This window comes from Pseudorca crassidens, chromosome 6, assembly GCF_039906515.1.
Source record: "Pseudorca crassidens isolate mPseCra1 chromosome 6, mPseCra1.hap1, whole genome shotgun sequence".
NCBI classification, from domain to species: Eukaryota; Metazoa; Chordata; class Mammalia; order Artiodactyla; family Delphinidae; genus Pseudorca; species Pseudorca crassidens.
Window position 1 is genome coordinate 44,743,865 of NC_090301.1, and position 22,812 is coordinate 44,766,676.

General features: G+C 39.4%; 1 protein-coding gene and 1 long non-coding RNA gene across 5 annotated transcripts in view; one reads left to right on the forward strand and one right to left on the reverse strand.

Moving 5' to 3' along the window:
* WDR75 (WD repeat domain 75) overlaps nt 1-14,748 on the reverse strand; it is a 41,171-nt gene extending 26,423 nt beyond the window's left edge. For both annotated transcript variants that reach the window (XM_067741229.1, XM_067741230.1), the window contains exons 1-4: nt 14,594-14,748; nt 8,756-8,885; nt 3,017-3,082; nt 2,044-2,134 (exon numbers count right to left, since the gene is read on the reverse strand). In XM_067741229.1, coding sequence (XP_067597330.1) covers nt 2,044-2,134; nt 3,017-3,082; nt 8,756-8,885; nt 14,594-14,679 — 373 coding nt within the window. In that variant the 5' untranslated portion in view covers nt 14,680-14,748. The remainder of the gene's footprint in view (nt 1-2,043; nt 2,135-3,016; nt 3,083-8,755; nt 8,886-14,593) is intronic.
* Nucleotides 14,749-14,847: 99 nt separating this feature from the next.
* The window catches only part of LOC137226418 (uncharacterized), a 186,938-nt gene continuing 178,973 nt past the window's right edge, over nt 14,848-22,812 (forward strand). Inside the window, exons 1-2 of one of the 3 annotated variants that reach the window (XR_010944345.1) lie at nt 14,848-15,165; nt 17,483-17,663. This is a non-coding gene — a long non-coding RNA (uncharacterized lncRNA). The remainder of the gene's footprint in view (nt 15,166-17,482; nt 17,664-22,812) is intronic. The other 2 variants (XR_010944346.1, XR_010944344.1) reach the window with 2 other exon arrangements.

The window sequence follows — 22,812 nt, forward strand, 5'->3', positions numbered from 1 at the left end:
CCACAGAGAATCTGACATTTTAAGTTCCTTGGAGTGACTGTAATGTGTAGTCAGTGTTAAGAATCACTTGTCCTACTGATATGGATAAAAACTTTCATTACTGTTATTGGCAACTACCCCTCCAACTGATGAATCATGCAGTGTGTATGGGGAGTGGCTACCAAACTAGAGTGATGAGCAGAACCACCTGGGGAGACACAAAAAATGCAGATTCCTAGACCAAATCTCAGACCTAGTGAATCAATTGTCAGTCAGGGAGTTTAGAAACATGAATTTTTAGTAAGCATTTAGACAGACATTAAGAACGCACAGGGCTTCCCTGGTGGTGCAGTGGTTAAGAATCCACCTGCTAATGCAGGGGATATGGGTTTGAGCCCTGGTCCAGGAAGATCCCACATGCTGCAGAGCAACTAAGCCCATGCGCCACAACTACTGAGCTGGCGCTCTAGAGCCCGTGAGCCACAACTACTGAGCCTGCGTGCCACAACTACTGAAGTCCGTGCGCCTAGAGCCCATGCACCAAAAAGTAGCCCCTGCTCGCCGCAACCAGAGAAAGCCTGTGCACAGCAACAAAGACCCAACACAGCCAAACATTAAAAAAAAAAAAAGGACCCAATGCAGCCAAAAAGAAATAAATTTACAAAAAATAAAAAACTCCCTAAAAAAAAAAAAAAAGAATTCACATTTTTATATACAGAACAGAACCTAAATATTGAAAAGTGCTACTTTAAAATAGTCATCTGGTAAGGCAACTTAATTATTTTAAGAAATACACTGCCATTTCCAAAACATTTTTTGGAATGTCCCTTAGAGATGGTTTATGGGCCACATCAGAAATCTAAACTTACAGCTTTTATTCTTTCATGTCACTTTTTTTTTTTTTTTGCCGTACGCGGGCCTCTCATTGCTGTGGCCTCTCCCGTTGCGGAGCACAGTCTCCGGACGCGCAGGCCCAGCGGCCACGGCTCACGGGCCCAGCCGCTCTGGGGCATGTGGGATCCTTCCGGACCGGGGCATGAACCCGCGTCCCCTGCACTGGCAGGCGGACTCTCAACCACTGCGCCACCAGGGAAGCCCTCATGTCACATTTTTGATAGATAAAAATATTACTCATTAACAGAGTTGGCACCAAACGACTTTTAGCTAAAAAAGATTTGGCTTCACAGTTTTAACTATTCTCAACTTACTTAAAAGTCCATGATATAACAATCTGTAAATCTGTTTTAGCAAAACAAACAACAAAACTCCCCGAATTCCAAACAAAAAAACCACTACCAGAACCCCCAACAAAAACCAAGCCAACGCCCCCCCGGCTCCCCCCTCAAAGGATTCACTTAGCTAATGAGCTGTGAGCCAATCTAGCTGACTGCCCAGTAACCAGTTTAAAGCTGGCCTGTACTTTGAATTCTGAATACAACTCTATTTTAAGGAGGACAACACAGGGGGGACTGGCATTCTTGAAGTCTGAGATTAGAAAAATTCTTTGGATATATCCTTCACGTCAATGTTAAATGTATTAAATTTACTGCTAAAGAACAATTATTTGTAACCACTGAAGATATTCTAGAAATCCTTAAATGCTCTGAAACATGGCAGTTTCAATGGAATAATGTTCCAATGATAATGAAAATATAATAATAATTTAGCCACACTATTAGTTCCTAATCACCTGTTTTCTATACCATTTCCTCCAGATTCAAGATCAACGAATGGGTGTTCAGTGATGGGTAAAGTAATAGTGATGCTTCAGAATGACAGATTTAAGGTCAGTAGGAAGACACATATAGCTCAAAACAGCTTTAAAATTGGAGTTAGCTGTCCACTATCACAGCCATTTATTAAGTAATCATTCCCTCATCAATATTTCAGAAATAATACAAAGCCTCCCCAAAATGAATGCAATAGTGATGAAACCAATTTAAAAGCCAACTCCAAAAACTTAACTTCACACTAAAACCAAAATGTTAAATTTGAGACACTGTAAAACGTAAAGAGCCGCTCAATGCTATCTATAAATGTATAAAAAAATTAATTATACTATACCTGGTTTTTCTTTATTTATTATAACAAAGACAGAATCCTCAGCACAGTCAAGAGTAAAAAGGGCATGAAGTTTACATCCAACTATGAAAGTCTGAAAGATAAAAAGCACCATATTGTTCATTCTGTGTACCCCCCTAAGTTCCATAACAGGCAGGATTTTTTTTTTATCCATTTTGCTCACTGCTATATTGCAAACATCAGAAGAAAACCCGGCCTACGGAGACACTCAATACATATCTGTTGAATAACCTTTTAAGTTAATACATATATAAAATCTACCTGTTTCTTATCAATGGTTTCACAGTATTCTACTGAATGACTATCAAATTTTAACTGACCTCAAGATTATATTCAATTTTTTTTTTCTACCATGAACAATGTTTTAAGAACTACATATACCTGCCATTATTTCAACAAGAGATTCCTAAAGGTGAAATTGCTGGAGCAAAAGGTATTTGTTCAGTTTCATTCTCATTGACTGTGTACAAAAATGTCTATTTCTCTACACTTTATCGCTATATTTTTTTCAATCTGCAATTTGGATAAAGTGACAGGGAAAAATCCTGTGTTATCTATTAATTTACATTTAATTATTAACAAGGTTAAGCATCTTTTCATGTTTATTGGCTATTTGTTATTTCTCTTCTGTGTATTACATATTCTTACTTTATACCAATTTTTTTCCCATTGGGTCATTAGTTTTTCCTTATTGGTTTTTGGTAATTTTTTGTATATTAGGGATAATAGCTCTTGTAAATATTTTCTTTCAGTTTCATTGCTCATTTTTTGGTTAAAAAGGTTTAAAATGTTATATAGTCAAATTTATCGTTTCTTTTATGGTGAGTGAATTTTATGATTTGTTTAGGAAGGCTATCTAAAAGGTTGGGCCTTAAGGAAGTATTCAATAAATAATATGTCTGTCATTAAATTATGTTGCCATTCCTCTTCACATAATGAAGCTCAATCCACGTACCTTTATCAAAATGCCATCTGTATAGTCCCACAGTTTAATCGTGCTGTCAAAGGAACACGAATATAGCTAGAAGGGTAAAAATAGTACAAAACTGATTAAAAAAAGAACTACATGAAGATATCAAGTAACTTAACTGCTGATACAGAAGGCATTGCCTGTTCATTAATTCATTATCAGCTTTAAAGAGGTGAAATCTGAATTAAAAAAAAAAAGAGGTGAAATCATTTATTTATATTGTTTTTGCAAAATAAAAAATCTTATCACAGCTCTTTGTAGAAAGCAGACCTATCAATTTCAAGTTTTAATTAAAATAAAGAAAAAAGTCAACCCTCTGTCTTCAAGAGGGAGATGGTGAGGTATTGAGTTATGAAAAGCACTTGAGAGCTTGTTGCTATTTTCCCAGAGCCCAGTCCTTTATCAGCAGAACAGCTTTTATATTACATTGGTATCAAAGGAGTGTCTCTCAAATGATCTGAGAATGTCCTTTTTAAAAAGAAAAGTTTCCAACTCATCATGGACCAATATTTTTGTAAAATACAACTTAAGTTATTATGTACTTGGATGCTGTGGCAATGTCAAAGTGCCCTAAAGTTTTAGACACTCAATTTCTATACTTATCTCATTGCACACCTGTAACCAACAGTTTGTGGCACTGGTCTGTGGGCTACACGTTGGTACCAACAGAATGCCTTTGTAGCATGTTTTTATTTTTGTCCCACAAGACTGAATTTTACTAAAGTCACACTGGAGTTTTTCGTTGCTGTTACTGTGAAAACACTTTACTTAAAATTCTGAGTTTTTTGAAAGAAAGATGGTAGAGTAGGAGGACGTGGAATTCACCTCCCACCACGAACACATCAAAAATACATCTACATGTGGAACAATTCTCACTGAAAACTAACTGGAAACTGTCAGAAAGAGTCCTATACAACCAAGGCTGTAAGAAAGATCCACATGGAATGAGGTAGGCAGGGAAAAGAAGCAATCAGGTTGGGACCTGTTCCACTGGGAAGGAACACAGAGGACAAAGGAGATTACATGGGCAGAGATCTGCCCTGCGGACTGAGTGAGCAGTTTGAGTCACATACTGGGTGCTCCAGTCCTAGGGTCTGACACAGGGAAGAGAAGTTCCCTTGGCTGAAGTGCTGCTGGGACTAACAGTAGGGCAGTGGGAAGCCTGTATTCCACTCAAGAGGAGAGCACACATGTGGGCTTGCTCCTGAGGAAGAGGGTAGACTGAAGACTGCCTTAGTGGCTGCCTGGTTTCCTGTGTCCGCTCCAGTATACGCTCCAGCCCTGCTTACTTCATGACACAACTCCACATTGGAGAGAGGCCTGCTGTGACTGGGGAGAGAGCTTGGCTGCGGAACACAGAAGCAACCTAGCACCTCCACCTCTAGCCCCACCTCTAACCAAGGTGACAGCTGCCAGCACACCCCGAGGAAAGATGTGACTTGTAGTTCATGTCAAAGCCAGCTCTCTTACCAAAGGCACTGAGCACATGCAGACTGCACAGGGATGCTCCCACATAAGGATACCCCTTCAAGACTGGGATAATTAACCAGTTCACCTAAATTCATAGATACAGAGAAAGTTAAGCAAAATGAGAAGACAGAGGAACTGGTCTCAAAAGAAAGAGCGAAAGAAAACCCCTGAAAAAATTAATGAAACAGAAATAATCTACCAGATAAAGAATTCAAGTCATTAGTAATAAGAATGCTAACTGAATTAGGGAAAAGAATAGATGAACACAGTGAGAATTTAAACAAGGAACTAGAGGGAAAAACACACAAAAACACCCACTCAGAACTGAAGAATACAATAACTGGAATGAAAAACACACTAGAAGGAATTAACAGCAGACTAAGTGATTCAGAATGCACAAGTAATCTGGAAGAGAGAATAATGGAAATCACCCAAACAGAAGAACAAAAAGAGTAAAGAAAGAAGGAAAGAAGGAAAGAAAGAAAAAGAAAGCAAGAACAGCTCAGAGATCTCTGGGATAACATCAAGAGTACCAACATTCACAACATAGGGCACATTATAGGGGTCCCAGAAGGAGAAGAGAGAGAGAATGGGGTCTAAAATGTATTTGATGAAATTATGGCTGAAAATGTCCCAATCCTGAAGAAGGAAACAGATATCCAGGTATACAAGCACAGAGGGTCCCAAACAAGATGAACCCAAACAGAAAACCCTAAAGTCTCCACTGAAAAACTATTAGAACTAATAAGTGAATTCAGTAACGTTGCAGGATACAAGATTAATATACAGAAATCTGTTGCTTTTCTATACACTAATAATGAACTACCAGAAACAGAAGAAAAAACAATCCCATTTAAAATCACATCAAAAAGAATAAAAATATCTACAAATAAACTTAACCAAGGAAGTGTAAGATCTATACTCTGAAAACTATAAAACACTGAGAAGAAAACCGAAGATGATACAATGAAATGGAAAGATACCCCATGTTCCTGGATTGGAAGAATTAATATTGTTAAAATGTCCAAACTACTCAAAGCAATCTACAGATTTAATGCAATCCCTATCAAAATACCCATGACATTTTCAACAGAACTGGGACAAATAATCTCAAAATTTGTATGGAACCACAAAAGACCCCAAATTATGAAAGCAATCTTGAGAAAAAAGAACAACGCTGGAGATATCATGCTCCCTTACTTCAGACTATACTACAAAGCTATAGTAATCAAAACAGGATTATACTGGCACAAAAACACAACACAGATCAATGGAACAGAATAGAGAGCCCAGAAATAAATCCACATACTTATGGACAATTAATATACAACAAAGGAGGCAAGACAGTCATAGGAGAAAAGACAGTCTCTTCCATAAGTGGTGCTGGAAAACCTGGACAGCTACATATATAAGATTGAGATTAGAACATTTCCTCACACCATATACAAAAATAAACTCAAAATGGATTAAAGATATAAATGTCAGACTGAAAACCATAAAACTCCTAGAAGAGATGACAGGCAGAACACCCTTTGACGTCAATTGTAGCAATACATATTTTTTGATCTGTCTCCTAAGGCAAAAGAAATAAAAGCAAAAATAAACATATGGGACCTAATTAAACTTAAAAGCTGTGTACAGCTAGGAAACCACAGACAAAACAGAAAGACAACATACTGAATGGAAGAAAATATTTGCAAATGCTATGACTGATAAGGGATTAATTTCTAAAATACATAAACAATCCATACAACTCGACATCAGAAAGATAAACAACCTAAAGAAAAAAAAAGATAAACAACCTGATTAAAAAATAGGCAGGAGAACTGAACATTTTTCCAAAGAAGATATACAGATGGCTAACAGGAACATGAAAAGATGCTCAACATCGCTATTAGAGAAATGCAAATCAAAATCACAATTAGATATCACCTCACACCTGTCAGAAGGGTTATCATCAAAAAGCCTACAAATAACAAATGTTGGTGAAGATGTGGTGAAAAGGGAACCCTTGTACACTGCTGGTGCACCCACTACTGCAAAACAGTATGGAGGTTCCTCAAAAAACTAAAAACAGAACTACAATGTGATCCAGCAATTCAACTCCTGTGTATATACCTGAAAAAATAAAAATAGTAATTTGAAAAGATACATGTACCTCAATGTTCACAGTAGCATTATTTACAATAGCCAAGACATGTAAGCAACCTAAGTGTCCACCAACAAATGAAGGGATAAAGAAGATGTGATGTGATATATACACTCAGCCATAAAAAAGAATAAAACTCTGTCATTTGCAACAATATGGATGGATCTAGGAGTATTATGCTTAGTGAAATAAGACAAAGGGAAAGACAAACAAATACTGCATCTTATCACTTATATGTGGAATCTAAAAAATAAAACAAATGAATATATATAACAAAACAGAAACAGACTCACAGATACTGAAAACAAACTAGTGGATACCAGTGGGGAGAGAAAAGGGGGAGAGGTAAGATAGGGGTACAGGATTAAGAGATACAAACTACTACATATAAAATAGATAAGCAACACGGATATATTGTATAGTGCATGTAAATATATCCATTATTTTGTAATAACTTTAAATGGAGTTTAATCTCCACTACTGAAGAATCACCATACTGTACACCTGAAACTAATATAATATTGTGAATCAACTCTACTTCAATTTAAAAAAAGTGGCAATTTTAAGATTTCTTCCAGGGAGGACATGGAATCACAGAATTGAAATAAAAAATGATGGAGTAAGAAAATATCTATTCAAGCAAAAGAATTATATTAGGTAAAAAATATACACCAGCATTATTACATATAACATGAATCATGAACACAGATCAGTAAAATATAACAAGGCAAACAGAATCACTATAAGACAATGGTTATACACAAATACTGTGAGTTCAGAGTCCACAGAATCTCTGGCACCCACCCCTTCACCTCAACCAAGCCTGTTGTTAAACCTGGTAATACAGACTTCACAAATTCCAATTTTAATTTTCTTTTCTGCTACAAAAAACATTCAAATGGTACACATAACCATAACCTCTTTTCTCAAGTCCTCAGAGGACAGCAAGGACAAAATGTGTGCTTGAACCCTGCAGAAGAGCTACTTAACTATGATTTTCAAGAGTAGCTCATTTAATTTTAGAAAGAAAAGATCAGTGTTAGTGTTACTTTATGCCCTACTTCTTTTATGACAACACAGTGAATGGCAATGCAAATCCATTCTTAAATTAAGCAGTAACTGTCAAGTTGGCTGAGACTAATCCAGAAAAGGGGAACTTGATCAAAAACTAGAGCAAGTTTTTTTTTTTTTTTTTTTTTGCGGTACGCGGGCCTCTCACTGTTGTGGCCTCTCCCGTTGCGGAGCACAGGCTCCGGACGCGCAGGCCCAGCGGCCATGGCTTGTGGGCCCAGCCGCTCCGTGGCATGTGGGATCTTCCCAGACCGGGGCACAAACCCGTGTCCCCTGCATTGGCAGGCGGACTGTCAACCACTGCACCACCAGGGAAGCCCTAGAGCAAGTATTTTTGAGATAACTCTCTAGCAGCTTTGCTGACACTTAAGAACAAATTAAAACGACCATTTTATTGTTGATTTCTGAAAAGCAAGGGCTGTTTTGTGGGGAGAGTGGGAAGGTCCAGGCTCCACTAGATCCCCAAGTTTGTTCTGAAATTAACTGGTTGATCCACTGACTGAAGAATCCCTTCTTCTTGTCTAGATACTGGCCCTAAGATTCGGTGACATCTGCATTAACACTAAAGAGCCTCGTCTGTAAAGAAATATATCTACAAAATCAGTACCTCAAAGATGCATTCCAGAAACCAAAGAGTTCAGAGGTCAAATAAATTTGAGAAACACCCAAGACAATATACCCCTTCCGGATATTCACCATGCATATAAAGGACTTGAGAAGACCTATAATCAAGAAATTCATTTAACTGTGCCAAATCCTGAATTTCAGAAACTATACAAACAAGAACTCCTTCTTTCAAGTAACACCTATTAGCATCCTGTGAACAAATGATTCACAGAATACACCATGAACAATGTAGTTCTAGGCTGTGACCCTATTTTAATAATTAAAAATAAGTGAAAACTACACTAAATCAGAAAATCAAAATAGGTATTTCCCTGATCATCACCTAGAAAGCTTCTCAGCCAAATTCAATTCAAAATTTTCTTGCAACAATAAAGCCGATATTAAAATATTTGACTGTAAATTAACACCTGTAGATGGTTCTTGGGGTTGAGCTGGATTCCAGTCACCAGATTTCTGTGCCCTTGCAATATATGTACACATTCTTCTGTAGCTGTGCTATAAACTTTAATAAAGTCTCCAGAGACACAGAAGACATACCTGGAAATAAGAGAGAAAAATAAGATTCACATACTGTATAGACAGCATAATCTTTTTATTGTCCATGAAAAACAAAACAAAAACCAAAGCTATAACATGCAACAGAGATTTCTTTCAAAATAATAGTTTAAGAACTGTATATTCAAATTGTGCTGCTTAAGCCTATGGGGACATCTGAGGTCGTTTAGTTCACGAATTCTGAAAGTAGATCAATGACGCCAAAGTCATACCTCTGACCTGTTCCAGGGGCAGAGGCTGTATGGAATCATCCTGCAAAAACAGCCAACCTAACCAAGCTGCCTGTTCACTAATGGATGCAGACACTGTGCTACGCCTTCACTATCAGCTATTATTCTGCGGTGGTTCTACTAACAGCAGCGTCTTCCCCTGTCCTCCAACTCTCCATCATTCATTGCACAGACACCAGCCTACAAATACGAAGTCAAATATTCTCTCTAGTCAGTGAGGTCTCTTAGATAGCAAAGTATAAAAACTTTATGACAGTTCCTTTTCTTACTCCCAAAAAGCTGACTTTGCTTTTCTGGATTTGTGGCTTTCTTCCATATATCAGAAGCTACTAAATTATTAACTGTGGTTAAACTGGGGTAATATTTGTTTAACTTTTTTCATAATAGATATAACCATAAGACAAAGCTCAGAACTGCAAATCTTCTAGCATCAAATAAAAAATGTTTGCACTGTGCCTATTACATCTGACAGCGTACGTGTCTAACATGGTGCTTTCTCATATACCATAGAATGTACAAACCACAGAATCCTTAGGCTGGACCTCTTCTCTGTGCTCCCAAAGTACCCAAGGCATGATTTGATCTGGGTACTTTCAAACTATGTTGAAATGTCTCATTTATGTAAATATCCATCTCCCTTATCTGGCCATATGCTTCTATAGGGCAGAGGCCCTATTTATCTTTGATTTTCAATGTCCAATCCAGTTTGTCAAACAGAATATGCCTGATCTTCAAAGGTTTTTTTTTTTTTTTTTTTTTTGCGGTACATGGGCCTCTCACTGTTGTGGCCTCTCCCGTTGCGGAGCACAGGCTCCGGACGCGCAGGCTCAGCGGCCATGGCTCACAGGCCCAGCCGTTCCACGGCATGTGGGATCCTCCCCGACCGGGGCACGAACCCGTGTCCCCCGCATCGGCAGGTGGACCCTCAACCACTGCGCCAGCAGGGAAGCCCTCTTCAAAGGTTTTATAAACTATTTAGATAAAATGAACCAGTAAAAAAATTATTACAAAATAATCATAAGGGTAAATCTTCTAATGCTGACTGGGGTTGCTACTACCCTATTTTATCATTTTCAAGACACTTGATTTTCACATGTTCACCTATCTAAAATCGGGATGCATCTTTTAAGTGCTGTAACCAGGGGCCATCGTTCTGTTCAACTGTTTATAAGATCAACAAAGTACAAGCAACAAAGCAACCGAGGTACATGGATTCCCCTTTGGTTGGACCCTCCTCTCCATTCCCATGAGTACCCTAGTTCTTGCCATCTCCTGTCTGGACCACTCTTAAGGGCTTCCTACAGTCTCCAGGTGTGGCCCCTTGATTCAACCTTTCATACTCATACCAGACTAATTTTACAAACTTGAGCATATTACTTCCTTAAATAAAGATAAAATTAAATGAAACTCCTTCAGTGTTTTCTCACTGCCTTCAGGATATGATCCAAATTCCTATGTTTGACTCCAGTCTGACTGGAAATACTTTTTCACTTGAACAGTAGGTTAAGTGGTTCAAAACTCCAACGACCCCCTCGCTCTCCCCTGCTCCCCATTAGCATCAAGTCCTTTAGGCAGTGTTTCCTGGAGATGTTGGTGGGTGAGGGGGCACTGCTGTTTGCCAAGAAAACTCCCCCTAATTGATTCTGATATTCTTCCCCAGTGGAAAGCAATTCCCTCTCTCCTTGCTCCTCAGCAGGGAATAATGACTTTAACTGTTTGAATGCAAACCTCTAGAGAAAACACTCTCCACACTTGCACATTCTGCTATCTACTGAGAACGCTTTCTTTCTGACTACTTCTTTAAGATTCAGCTCAGGGGTCTTTCCACCGGAAGCCTTCCCTCATCTTATTCCAGATCAGCACCAGTCCTAACATGCTCCTGCAAGGTGCGGGGCTTAACTCTATCCCAGCACTTTCTGCACGGTGTTATGAGAGAACTTCCCCTCCTTGAGGGGAGGAACTGTGTGTTTACTTACTTCAAATAATAACAGAAACAGGGTGTTGTAGAAAAGGAGGCATTTTTAAAAAGTCAAACACAGATGGGTTCGAATGCCAGCTTTACTATGTACAAGGCTGAATGATGTTGAAGAATTTACCTAACCTTTCTAAACCTCGCTGTTCTCCACTCGCAGGGTTATTATTATAAGGATTAAATGAAACAATGCATGCAAGTGCAAGCTTGGCATATACAGCAAACACTCAATAAACGGTTCTGTAAAATGAGGATAACAATACCTACACCATGCAGACAGGGATGCATGTAAAGCACCACCACAATGCCTGTCACACAGGACTCAAATCATCTTTGTTGATCAAGTGGTGAAGTAAGCAATTAGGGATGTTTTCAAGCAGGAATCAGGATTTAAATGAGCTTCTGAAGGATGCATGATTTAAGGGCTGGTAAAGAAAAAGAAGAGCAACAAAAAACAGTAGGGAAATAACAACATGGTACCTAGGAGAGACAGGGAATGTACCTATGTAAGTAGCAAAGTGTGCACAATGGGCACTAGCAGGAAACACAGCCCCATAAGCAGAGTTGAGCTAGATCAGGGAAGGCCCTGAAAGTCAGACATAAGAGCTATAGTTAAGGAAGGCAACAGAACCCTGTTACAGGGTTCTGAGCAAGACTAGGAATAAGTTACAGTATCGTAACAGCAGCAGTATCCAGAACGATCTGCAGGGGAAAATACCTAGAGTCAGGGACATCGATTCTGTGATAATTTAGAAATGTAAAAGGCAAGAATGACTCATTGTTTTAGTTTTCTATACCCTAGTAACCTACTGCTATGATACACAGCACCATATAACTGTGAGAGGCAATAGGGTGTGATGCAAACAGTGCCGGACTGGGAGTAATACTTGATAGGGGGATGCCAGGTCCTTTCATGTACACCTCACCTCCCTGCTTGCCTCTCATAATAACGCACTCAAGTAGGCAGAGTAGAGTTTTGTCCTAGTTAGAAGAGGACCTAGTGACCAAGAGAAAGCTGTTAAAATTCCACGATTCTGTTGTTTCATTTACTATTTCAGCTTTTTTGATAAGCTCCTTGAGGTAAAATACAAAATTATTTTATTCCCCTTTGTATAAGTTAGCCAACCCTTGTGGCAGCTTTTAGATAATATTCAAGTCCTTGGTGAATTCATTATAACCCTGTTAATTTGCCAGAAAACTGGTTTAATTATTAGCTTCTATATATATGAAAAAAATGTATCTCTAAATCTCGACCAAGTTCCCGTCCTGAATTTCTGCCTAAACACCTGCTACACCCACCTGGTCGTTTTAAAGGTACTTTAAACTCAACAGGCACATGTGAACCCTACATCTTCTCCTCGTTAATCCTAATTGCTAAATCACTCCAAAACTCTGTCTTTTCTCTTCATCTTCATTATTATCTTAATTCTGGCCAAAATCATTTCTTGCTTGGATGCCTGCATTAGTCTTCTAATACCTGGTCTATAATGTTCTAGACTCTTCTCCCACCACTTACCTTCAGCCTATGCTGCAAGTATACTGACCTTCTTATGCACATGACACCCATCCCCCGCCCCAATTTCTAGTTGCTCACTTTGCCTGGTTGCCCTCCCCCCAGTATCACCGAAGGGGCAAACTCCTGTTAGTTTTGCAAGATCCTACTGCTGAAGGGAAACTTTCACTGTGTAACTCCTCCTTCGGTGCCATCACTGCACCTTGAATATGCTAGCCTAGCCACCTCTCGTCTCTCCACCACATACTGTATAGTTTTATAGAGTTCTCAGATTAATATTATTGAGGAAACACAATCATGTGTCCCGCCCTCCCCTCCCCACCAACACCTTATCTGCAGAATTAAAAAATACACTCTCTTTGGACCAAACAACCAAGAACTGACTCTATGTTCCCTTTAGAACCTCGTTTCCCACTAGCTCTCTTCATATACCATTCCTACAAGCTAACTGTACCACAGTCCTCATGCTTATACTGTGCCCCCTATCTGGAATGCCTTCCATCCATATCTCCTAGTCAAAATACCATCCATCTATCTACGTCTAGCCTAAACATCACTTCCTCATCAACCTTCTCCATCCTTCCAGTTTGAAGTACTCTTGTTTCTTATGGGATCCCAAACTGCCACTGTATGAAACATCTGTTACTGATTATCTTCTTTTCCTCACTACACTGAAAGCTCTTGAAGGTAGGATCAATCCTGGAATTATCTTAGTTTTTGTCATCGCAGCTTGCTATAAATACATAGCTAATAAATACTTAAAAATGAATTGTAGGACGAATCAATTTTCACTAATCAAGTGAAATACAATGGATCCCAGTATAATGAATGAGATATACAAACAGTACACTGGATATAAGTCCAAAGTGGCAGAACTTTAGCAATCTTTTGAAGCCTCAGTTTCTTCCTCTGATTCACAAGGTTAAGTATCAAAGAAGCCCTCTTTATTGTAAAGACGAAGGATTTTTTTTTTGCCTCTAAGGCAGTTGATGAACGCTCCTTCAAGTCATGCATGCATTCAATAACTATCTGCCATACACCCACAGCAAGACATTGCGGGGCATACAAACTTTCATAAGATACTACCTCTACTTTTCTAAGATAGAAAGGGTTTTTACTAAGTGTCTCTCTATCCCTGAGTGACTTGAAAACGTTTTTTTACATTGTGTCACTTCTAGATGATGTTGACAATAGAGCAATGATGGAGACAGCTGACGTATATTGAGCCATTAAGTGCTAGGCATTGTTTGACTTGCTCTATTTGTATTGTATTAAGGCATTTAATCCTCTCAACACTACGAGATAGATTACTAAATATTATTCCCCTTTCATAGATGAGACAACTGAGGCAGAGATTAAGAACCTTGCGAAGGGCACACAATGGATGAACTGGGTTTAGTTAAGCTTTCCAGCTACCCTGAGCTCCTGAGGAAGGGGACCAGGGCTTACACGTGTTTTTATCCCACACAGAATCTAATGGCAGTTTTTACGCAGAGCTCCAAAAAAGGTTGCCAAAATGCCTTTTTAGGGGATAGAGAAGTGTGGAGAAATCAGAATCTTTAATCATACAGTAATTCCAAGTCACGATTCGGTCCGAAAAGGGGATACTCCTCGTGGTCTTGCAAGAGCAGTGGCGTACAAATCCGTGCCCGGACCATTTTCCCAGCCGCCCCAACGCCGAGCCGATTCTAGATACGTGGGTCCGCCCGGGGGCCCCTCAATCTACCTGCAGGTCCGGGGACGGGGAAAGCGCGCCCCAGCCTGAGGTGCTACGGAACTAAGGGGTTCTGAGTCCTCTTACAGCACACGGGGACCAGCTCCCTCCCGCTGGCCCTGCAGTCTCCCGCACGCGCGACCCTTCCCCGAGCCCAGAACCGCCTGCTGGTTTGTCCAGACGCGCCCGACAGTTCTTTCTCTCCATCCCCCGGGGACTCACGCCCCTCAGCTGGGCCTGCAACGCGTGGTGGCCTCTTACTTAGAATCTGCAGAGAACACCGCTCTCCTGAAGTTCAACTCGCTGCCGCCACAACGAACCACGCGGAGACTCTCCTCCTCCACCATCTTCGCGCAAGCGCAAGGACTCGCTGGCGCCGGCCCCGCCCCGAGCTGCCCCGACGGAAGCCGGTTGATAGGGCGTTTTCCCCAGCCCACAGACCCCATCCTCGCAGGGCTCCTCTAGGCCTCCGTCTCTATGGTAGTTCTCAATGGTAAGACCCAGCGCCTGAGCGGCCATCTTTGGTTTGGGCAACGTCAAATTAGGACATGTGAAAAAAGGAAAGAGCGAAACATAGAATGCATTTATATTAGATCCCTCTAAACTTTTATTTAGAAAAGATAAATTTCTCTCCGGACTTGTTAATCTGACTCTAAAGTTTCTTACGCCGGAAGGGAAAGGTGGCCCGAAGTGTGTCAGATGACCGCCAGTCCTTTCCCTTATCCCGCCAGGCTTCACCTTTCTCTTAACTTTGATTCAGGAGCTGCGAGATGACGCCAGCGTTTTGCGCCAACAGCATTCCTGGTCGCGCAATTGAGTTCTTGGTTGGGAAGGTAGCGTTCTGTTTTTACACAGCTGTTAGCTCCTCTCGTTGGCTGTCACTTTGTTCTGTTCCTCTGAGCAGAGCATACGTTCCTACAGAATCTTCACAGCTCCAAGAGGTTTGCTTTTTCCTTTGGACACCTGGCTCTTACTCCGGGATTCTGGTTTCTATTTCTCTCCCTGGTTCATTGGACCTTCTTGGCCGATCTGACATTGCACTCTACCCTGGCCAAGTTCCAGGGCCGCTGCTCCCTGGTTTGCTACTGTTTTGTGCGTGTTGCCGTGGTTTTAGCTTCCGTAATTAGTCGACCGAAGTCCTGAACTCTGAGAAAGTTTATGTCTCCATCTCCATTCCTTTTTATAAACTTATGTGTGTCATTTTCGTGGCCCCTGTATATTAGCGGGTGCTTATCTTCCTCCCTCCCTTCCTCCCTTCCTTCCTTCCTTCCACCAATCCCCTCTGTGCTGGCTCTGTAACACTCCTAAGGGTAAAGAGCCAGTGACAGGTTAACTTTAACAAGAACAGGAGATCTGCCTTGATTGTGTAGAAAATTACCACATCCCTTCAGTGTTTCTGGAGGCAAATAATTATTGAGAGCCTTCTATATGTGAGACACAATGCAAGACAGACGTGACTGCTGCCCTGTTACCTTCTATGGGAGAGAGACGTTTAACAAACGAGATGATCAGAGATTGTGTGCCGAAGAAAATAAAACAGTAATATAAGAGAGAATAGTTTTCTCTGAGGAGGTTTAGGCTTAACCTGATGAATATATATTTGTTAAGGTCGTGTAGGTTAAAAGATGATATTTTAACAATTCAATGTTAATACAAATTTGATATAAAATAATTCAATGCAGAAATAGAATGGTCTCGGTAGATCCTATACCCTATGAGTATCTCTCCACCATTAAAAGTTTGGTGTATATGCTTCCTGATATTTTTCTAGGCATACATACACCTTAACATTATTCTGCAGTGCAATGCAAGGCACCATGTATTCTTTTTTCCCCTCTCTATATGCTTTCACTGCAGTGTATACATATTTTTAATCTCCTTTTTGATAACTGCATAGTATTTCATAGAGTAAATGTGCCATAATTGATTAAGTCATACTCTCAAAGGTGGACATTTAGTCATTTCCATTTTTTAAAAAGTGGCACATAGTGCTACAGGACACATAAATTTGTGACAGTGTTGCTGTAGGAGAGATTCCTAGAATAGGTATTGTGGGGTTAAAGGATATTTGCATTTTTTATTGTTTTATTTTTTGTGGTACACGGGCCTGTCACTGTTGTGGCCTCTCCCGTTGCGGAGCACAGGCTCCGGACGCGCAGGCTCAGCGGCCATGGCTCACAGGCCCAGCCGCTCCGCGGCATGTGGGGTCTTCCCGGACCGGGACATGAACCCGTGTCCCCCGCATCGGCAGGTGGACTCTCAACCACTGCGCCACCAGGGAAGCCCTGCATTTTTTATTTTGAGAGTATGTTTTGTGGAATAGAGATATGTGTTACTGGGAAAACCAAGAGGAATGACTAATGGCAGCCAAAAAAAGGGAACTATTTAAAATTTTGGGAAAATCCATAAGAGGAGGGAGTATTATAAGAGAGTATGATTTCTTAAGAAGAAATCAGGAGGGAAAAGGACTGATGAAATGGTGTAAGGCAAATGAAGTTGCCTATACATACTGCATCAATGAACAACGATTGAAAGGTAGCAAGGGTGAGGAGTTCACTGTTTAAAATTAAGAGTGTAATGTGGAGTCACTTTTTCAAGAATTGTTAAGTATAATGAATTCTGCTTCTTAAGTCTAATATTTCTTTTCATATACTGGCATTCATATATCATACAACAGTCTTTGTTGATTGGCCTGCAAACACTAAAATAAAAGCAAAATTTTCTAAAGTGTTTGGAGGACTGGAAAGAAGTAATAGAATACTGAGGGTGATAGAGGTGGCTAGATACTCTCTGTACATGGTTTCAGATACTTCCCTAAGCGTTTTGTAGAAGAGAGCAAGGGAAGTTTGGTTCATTTATTGAGTTGAGCATCTTTGACAGGTCTTTGGTTTTCTTCAGCTCTCCTCTTTTCTTTCTGCGTCCTCACCAGAATCATCTTTAAAAGTCCCTTCATGAAAGTACTGACTTTTCGTAGCACACACTTTAAAACTTTTCCAGCCTCTACCTTTATCCAGTTCCAAGGCTGCTTCCATATTTTTAGGTATTTGTTAGTTACAGCAGCACCCCTTTCTTGGGACCAAAGTCTGTTAGTCACGGTTCTCCAGAAAAACATAACCAATAGAATTTATTTATTTGTTTGTTTATTAAAAGGAATTGGTGCACTCAATTATGGAGGCTGAAAAGTCCTACAATGTGCAGTCTACAGGTTGGACACCCTGGAAAGCCTGTGGTGTAATTCAGTCTGAGTCTGACGGCCTGAGAACCAGGGGAGCTGATGGTGTAAATCCAGTCTAAGTACAGGAGAAGAATGACGTACCAGCTGAGCAGTCAGGTAGAGAAGCAACGAATTCTCTATTCCTCTTCCTTTTGTTCTACTTAGGCTATTAATGGGCCCTGAATGATGCCCACCCACACTGGGGAGAGCAATTTGCTTTACTGGGTCCTTATTGAGTCCACAGATTCCAATGCTAATCTCATCTGAAAATACCTTTACAGACAAACCTAGAAATAATGGTTAGCCAAATATCTGGGCACCCTGTGACCCGTTAAGTTGACACATAAAATTAACTATCACACTGGGCAACTACTAATCTGTTCTCTGTCCCTGTAGTTTGCCTTTTCCAGAAAGTTGTATAAATGGTATTATATAGTATGTAACCTTTTGAATCTAGCTTCTTTCACTTAGCGTAATGTACTTGAAATTCATGTTATATAGATCATTGGTTTTCTCATTTTTATTGCTGGGTGGTATTCTATTATATGAATATTCCGCAATTTGTTTATTTGTTGAAGGATGTTTAGTTTTTTCCCCCAGTTTTGGAACTTATGAATAATACTGTTTAAACAGTAATTTGTAGGGTTTTGTGGGAACATAAGTTTTCATTTCTCTAGGATAAATACCAATAAGTGGGATTGCTGGGTCAAATAATATGTTTAAATTTTTAAGAGACTGCCAGACTGTTTTTCCAGTTTTGTACCATTTTGCATTCTAATCAGTAAATTTTGAAAGTTTTAGTTGCGTCACATCCTTGTCAGCACTTGGTGTTGTCAGTATTTTTAATTTTACCCACTGTAATAAGTTTATAGTGGGATTTCATTGTTTTAATTTTTATTTCACTAATGATTAACAGTGTTGGGCATCTTTTCATGTGTTCATTTCCTATCTGTATATCTTCTTTGGTGCAATGTCTTCAAATATTTTATCCATTGTTTTCTTGGTTGGTTGTTTTCTTATTGTTGAGTTGGAGATTTCTTTATATATTTTGGACACAATTCCTTTGTCAGATATGTGAATTATAAATATTTTCTCCTAGATTGTGGCTTGTCTTTTCATTCTTCTGATAGTGTTTTTCACAGAACTGAAGTCTTAAATTTTGATGAAGTACAGTTATCACTTTTTTTCTTTTATGGATCATGCTTTTGTTATTGTATCTGAAAACACTTTATGTATTCCAAGTTTATGAAAATATTCTCCTATGTTTTATATGAAGAGTTTTATACAGTTGACTCTTGAACAACACAGGTTTGAACTGTGGGTCCACTTATATGCAGATGTTTTTCAATAAACATGTTGGAAAATTTTTTTGGAGGTTTGTGACAATTTGAAAAAACAGATGCACTGAATTGCCTAAAAATATTGAAAAAATTAAGAGAAAGTTAGGTATGTCAGGAATGCATAAAACGTATGTAGATATACATTTAATAAAAATATATGTTAACTGATTATTTTGTTATTGGTAAGGCTTCTGGTCAATGGTAAGCTAGGAAGGGAGAAGGAGGGTGTTCGTGAAGACTGGAAACATGGATAGTATTATTTTGTTTTGTACAGATTGAGGGTGTAATATAATTGGGAAGTAACACTGCAAAAGAGAACTTACGGTTTTCTTTGGTGGTCATTTTTTTCTCAGATTATTAAAATGATATCTCAAAAATTAAAAATTGTTATTGAACTTTCAGATTTCAATCTGAGAGGCTAGGCAATAAGGCATAGCTTCATAAAGCTAAAAAAAGTTCCACAATTTAATGACAACTGTGCAAAATAAGCCATTAAGTAGACTCGCAAGTCCTACCAACATAAAAATCAACTCATACAAAACACTATACTTTTAAGTACCTGGCCTTAATAAATATTTTATGCTAGTTATATCCCCAAGGATATTCTAGCTATTCATACCAACCTTTTACTAAATTCTCCTTAATATATATAAAGCTGTAGTTAACTTTAGCTACACATAGGAACCACCTGGTGTGCTTTAGAAAATAATGAAACCTGGTCCGGTCCTATCTTCAGAAATTCTGACGTAATTGGTCTGCAATGTAACCTGGACATCAGTTTTTGTTTTTTTTTTTTAAATTGTGGTGAAAAACACATAACAAATTTTTTTATTAGTAACATTTAGTACATTCACAATGTTGTGCAACCACCACGCTATCTAGTTCCAGGACATTTTCATCACCCCAAAGGAAATCGTTTACCATTAAGTATTTACTTCTCCCTCCATCCCCACAATTATTAGTGTATAGATATAAAACTGATCTTTGTGTGTTGATCTTGTATCCTGCAACTTTGCTGAATTCATTTACTAGCTCTAATAGTTTTCTGTTTTGTATGCTTTAGGGTTTTTTATATGTCAGATCATGTCAGCTGTGAATAGATACTACTTCTTCTTTTCCAATTTGGATGCCTTTTATTTCTTTCTTTTCTTTTTTTTGCCTAATTGATCTGGGTAGAACTTCCAGTACAATGGTGAATAGCAGTGGTAAAAGCAGGCATACTCGTCTTATTCCTGATCTTGGGAGGAGAGTGTTCAATCTTTCACTATTAAGTATGATGTTAGCTGTGAATTTTTCATATGTCCCCTTTATCATGTTGAGGAAATTCCCTTCTCTTCCTAGTTTTCTGAGTGTTTTAATCGTGAAAGGATGTTGTATTTTGTCAAGTGACTTTTCTGTGTCAGTTGAGATGGTTGTATGGGATTTTTCATGTTGGCTGGACTGCAGTCATCTGAAGGCTTGACTTGACTGGACATCCAAAATGGCGCACTTATGGTCAGAAGTCGATGCTGACTGTTTGCTGCAAGCGTACTTGGGGTTATCAACCAGGGCACCGAAACCTGGCGTCTCTGACATAGCAGCCTTAGGGTAGTTGGAATTTTTTTTTTTTTTTTTTTTTTTTTTTGCGGCACGCGGGCCTCTCACTGTTGTGGCCTCTCCCGTTGCGGAGCACAGGCTCCGGACGCGCAGGCTCAGCGGCCGTGGCTCACGGGCCCAGCCGCTCCGCGGCGTGTGGGATCTTCCCGGACCGGGGTACGAACCCGTGTCCCCTGCATCGGCAGGCGGACTCTCAACCACTGCGCCACCAGGGAAGCCCAGGGTAGTTGGAATTTTTACGTGGTGGCTGACATTCCTCAGAGAGTGTCTTGTGGTCTAGTGTCAAAAGTCATATAGGGTCCCTTCTGGTTTATCACAGTAGTCACAATTCTGGTCTAGCTTGTATGGAACTTGGAAATCATTACTCTCACACTCACAACAAGAAAAAAGAAAGAAAAAAACAACTGAAAATTAACAATTCTTAGGTCTATCAAATAATTGAGGTCACAAGGAAAAGCACTGCCCCTGCTCCCCAAACTGGAGACAGGCAGATAGAATCACAGCATATCAGAGCAGATGCCCAAGTGCAGAGTGCCATTGCTGGAGCAGTACTTGGGAAAGAAAACTTAAGCTATAATTGACAAATTATTGGAGGCTCAGTGTGGACAACTTTGATAGTTAAAAATTCCAAGGGGGCCTAGCTGCATGAGTGTCCCCACACTTTCATATGTTTTATCTCCAGGAACCCTGCCAGGTTCTCACAGTGTAGATGGGAAGATATTCACCAAGGATGAACCTACATTGCCACATCATAATCACGCAAGGTCCTAGCTTACCTAAGGGTTCACTCTTAGTATTGTACATTCTATGGGCTTGAACAAACATATAATGACATATATCCAGCATTATAATATCATACAGAATATTTTCACTGCCCTAAAAATCCTCTGTGCTCTGCCTATTCATCTTTCCTCTTCAACTCCCACTCCTGGAAACCACTGATTTTCTTATTGTCTCCATCCCTAGTTTTGTCTTTTCTAGGATGTTATATAGTTGCAATCATACAATATGTAGCCTTTTCAGATTGGCTTCTTTCACTTAGTGATATTCGTGTAAGTTTCCTTCATGTCTTTTCATAGCGTGATAGCTCATTTCTTTTTAGTGCTGAATAATAATATTCCATTATCTGGATATACCACAGTTTATTTATTTATTCACTTAGTGATATTCGTGTAAGTTTCCTTCATGTCTTTTCATAGCCTGATAGCTCATTTCTTTTTAGTGCTGAATAATAATATTCCATTATCTGGATATACCACAGTTTATGTATTCATTCACTTGATGAGGATGTGACATCTTGTTTGCATTGAAGTTTTGGCAGTTATGAATAAAGCTGCTATTACATCCATGTATAGGTTTCTGTGTAGATGTTAAGTTTTCAACTGCTTTGGGTAAATACCAGGGAGTGCTATTACTGGATTGTATGGTAAGAGTATGTTTAATTTTGTAAGAAACCTCCAAATTGTTTCGAAAAGGGCTGTACTAATTTGCAACCCTACCAGCAATGTATGAGAATTCCTGTTGCTCCACATCCTTGCCAGAATTTTTTGTTGTCAGTGTTCTGGATTTTGGCCATTCTGATAGGTGTGTAATTTTATCTTTTTAATAACACATTTTGCTTCCTAATTCAACAAGCATTGAATAGTTACTATAAGACAATGTCCTGGTTCCTGGGGATATAAAGATGAGTTAAGACATGGTACATGGTACATCAGAGAGGATCTTATATTGAGGAATATGGACACAAAAGTGATCATTATGTTATGGTGAAAGCAAGTGCAAATTGATTAGGTATATACATGGTGATGTGGGTTTACAAAAGGCCCCCTAACCTGGCCTGCATTTTTGAAGGAGGTGATGATTCACCTAATTCTTAAAGGATGAATAGAAGTAAGCCATGTAAAGAGATTCTGAAAAGGACATTCCAGGCAGAATGGACAGCATAAACAAAGACCCCAAGTTTTCCCCGTGATTTCTCACATGTGAAGATTCAGGAGATTTGAATCTCCCTGCCTGGAGATCTTTTACTCTTCATGGTGCTCTGTAATTACGTTTTAAAGAACAAATCAGTGTAGCATCCAATAATATATAATATAAAAAATTTTCTATTTTTTCTTTTGATTTTTACATCAACAATTTGAATCAAAGTGACCCACTGCTGGAGTTTTTATTTTTACCTGGACATCTAAGTGTCACCTAGCAATTGTCCTAGTCCTTCATTCCTTTGCCTGCCTCTGGTCCTCCCCAATACACACTACATTACACTTCGCTTTGAAAGGGGCCTATGAGCCTAAATTTCTTCTCCTTTCTTCTTTGTTAAAATTCTTTTC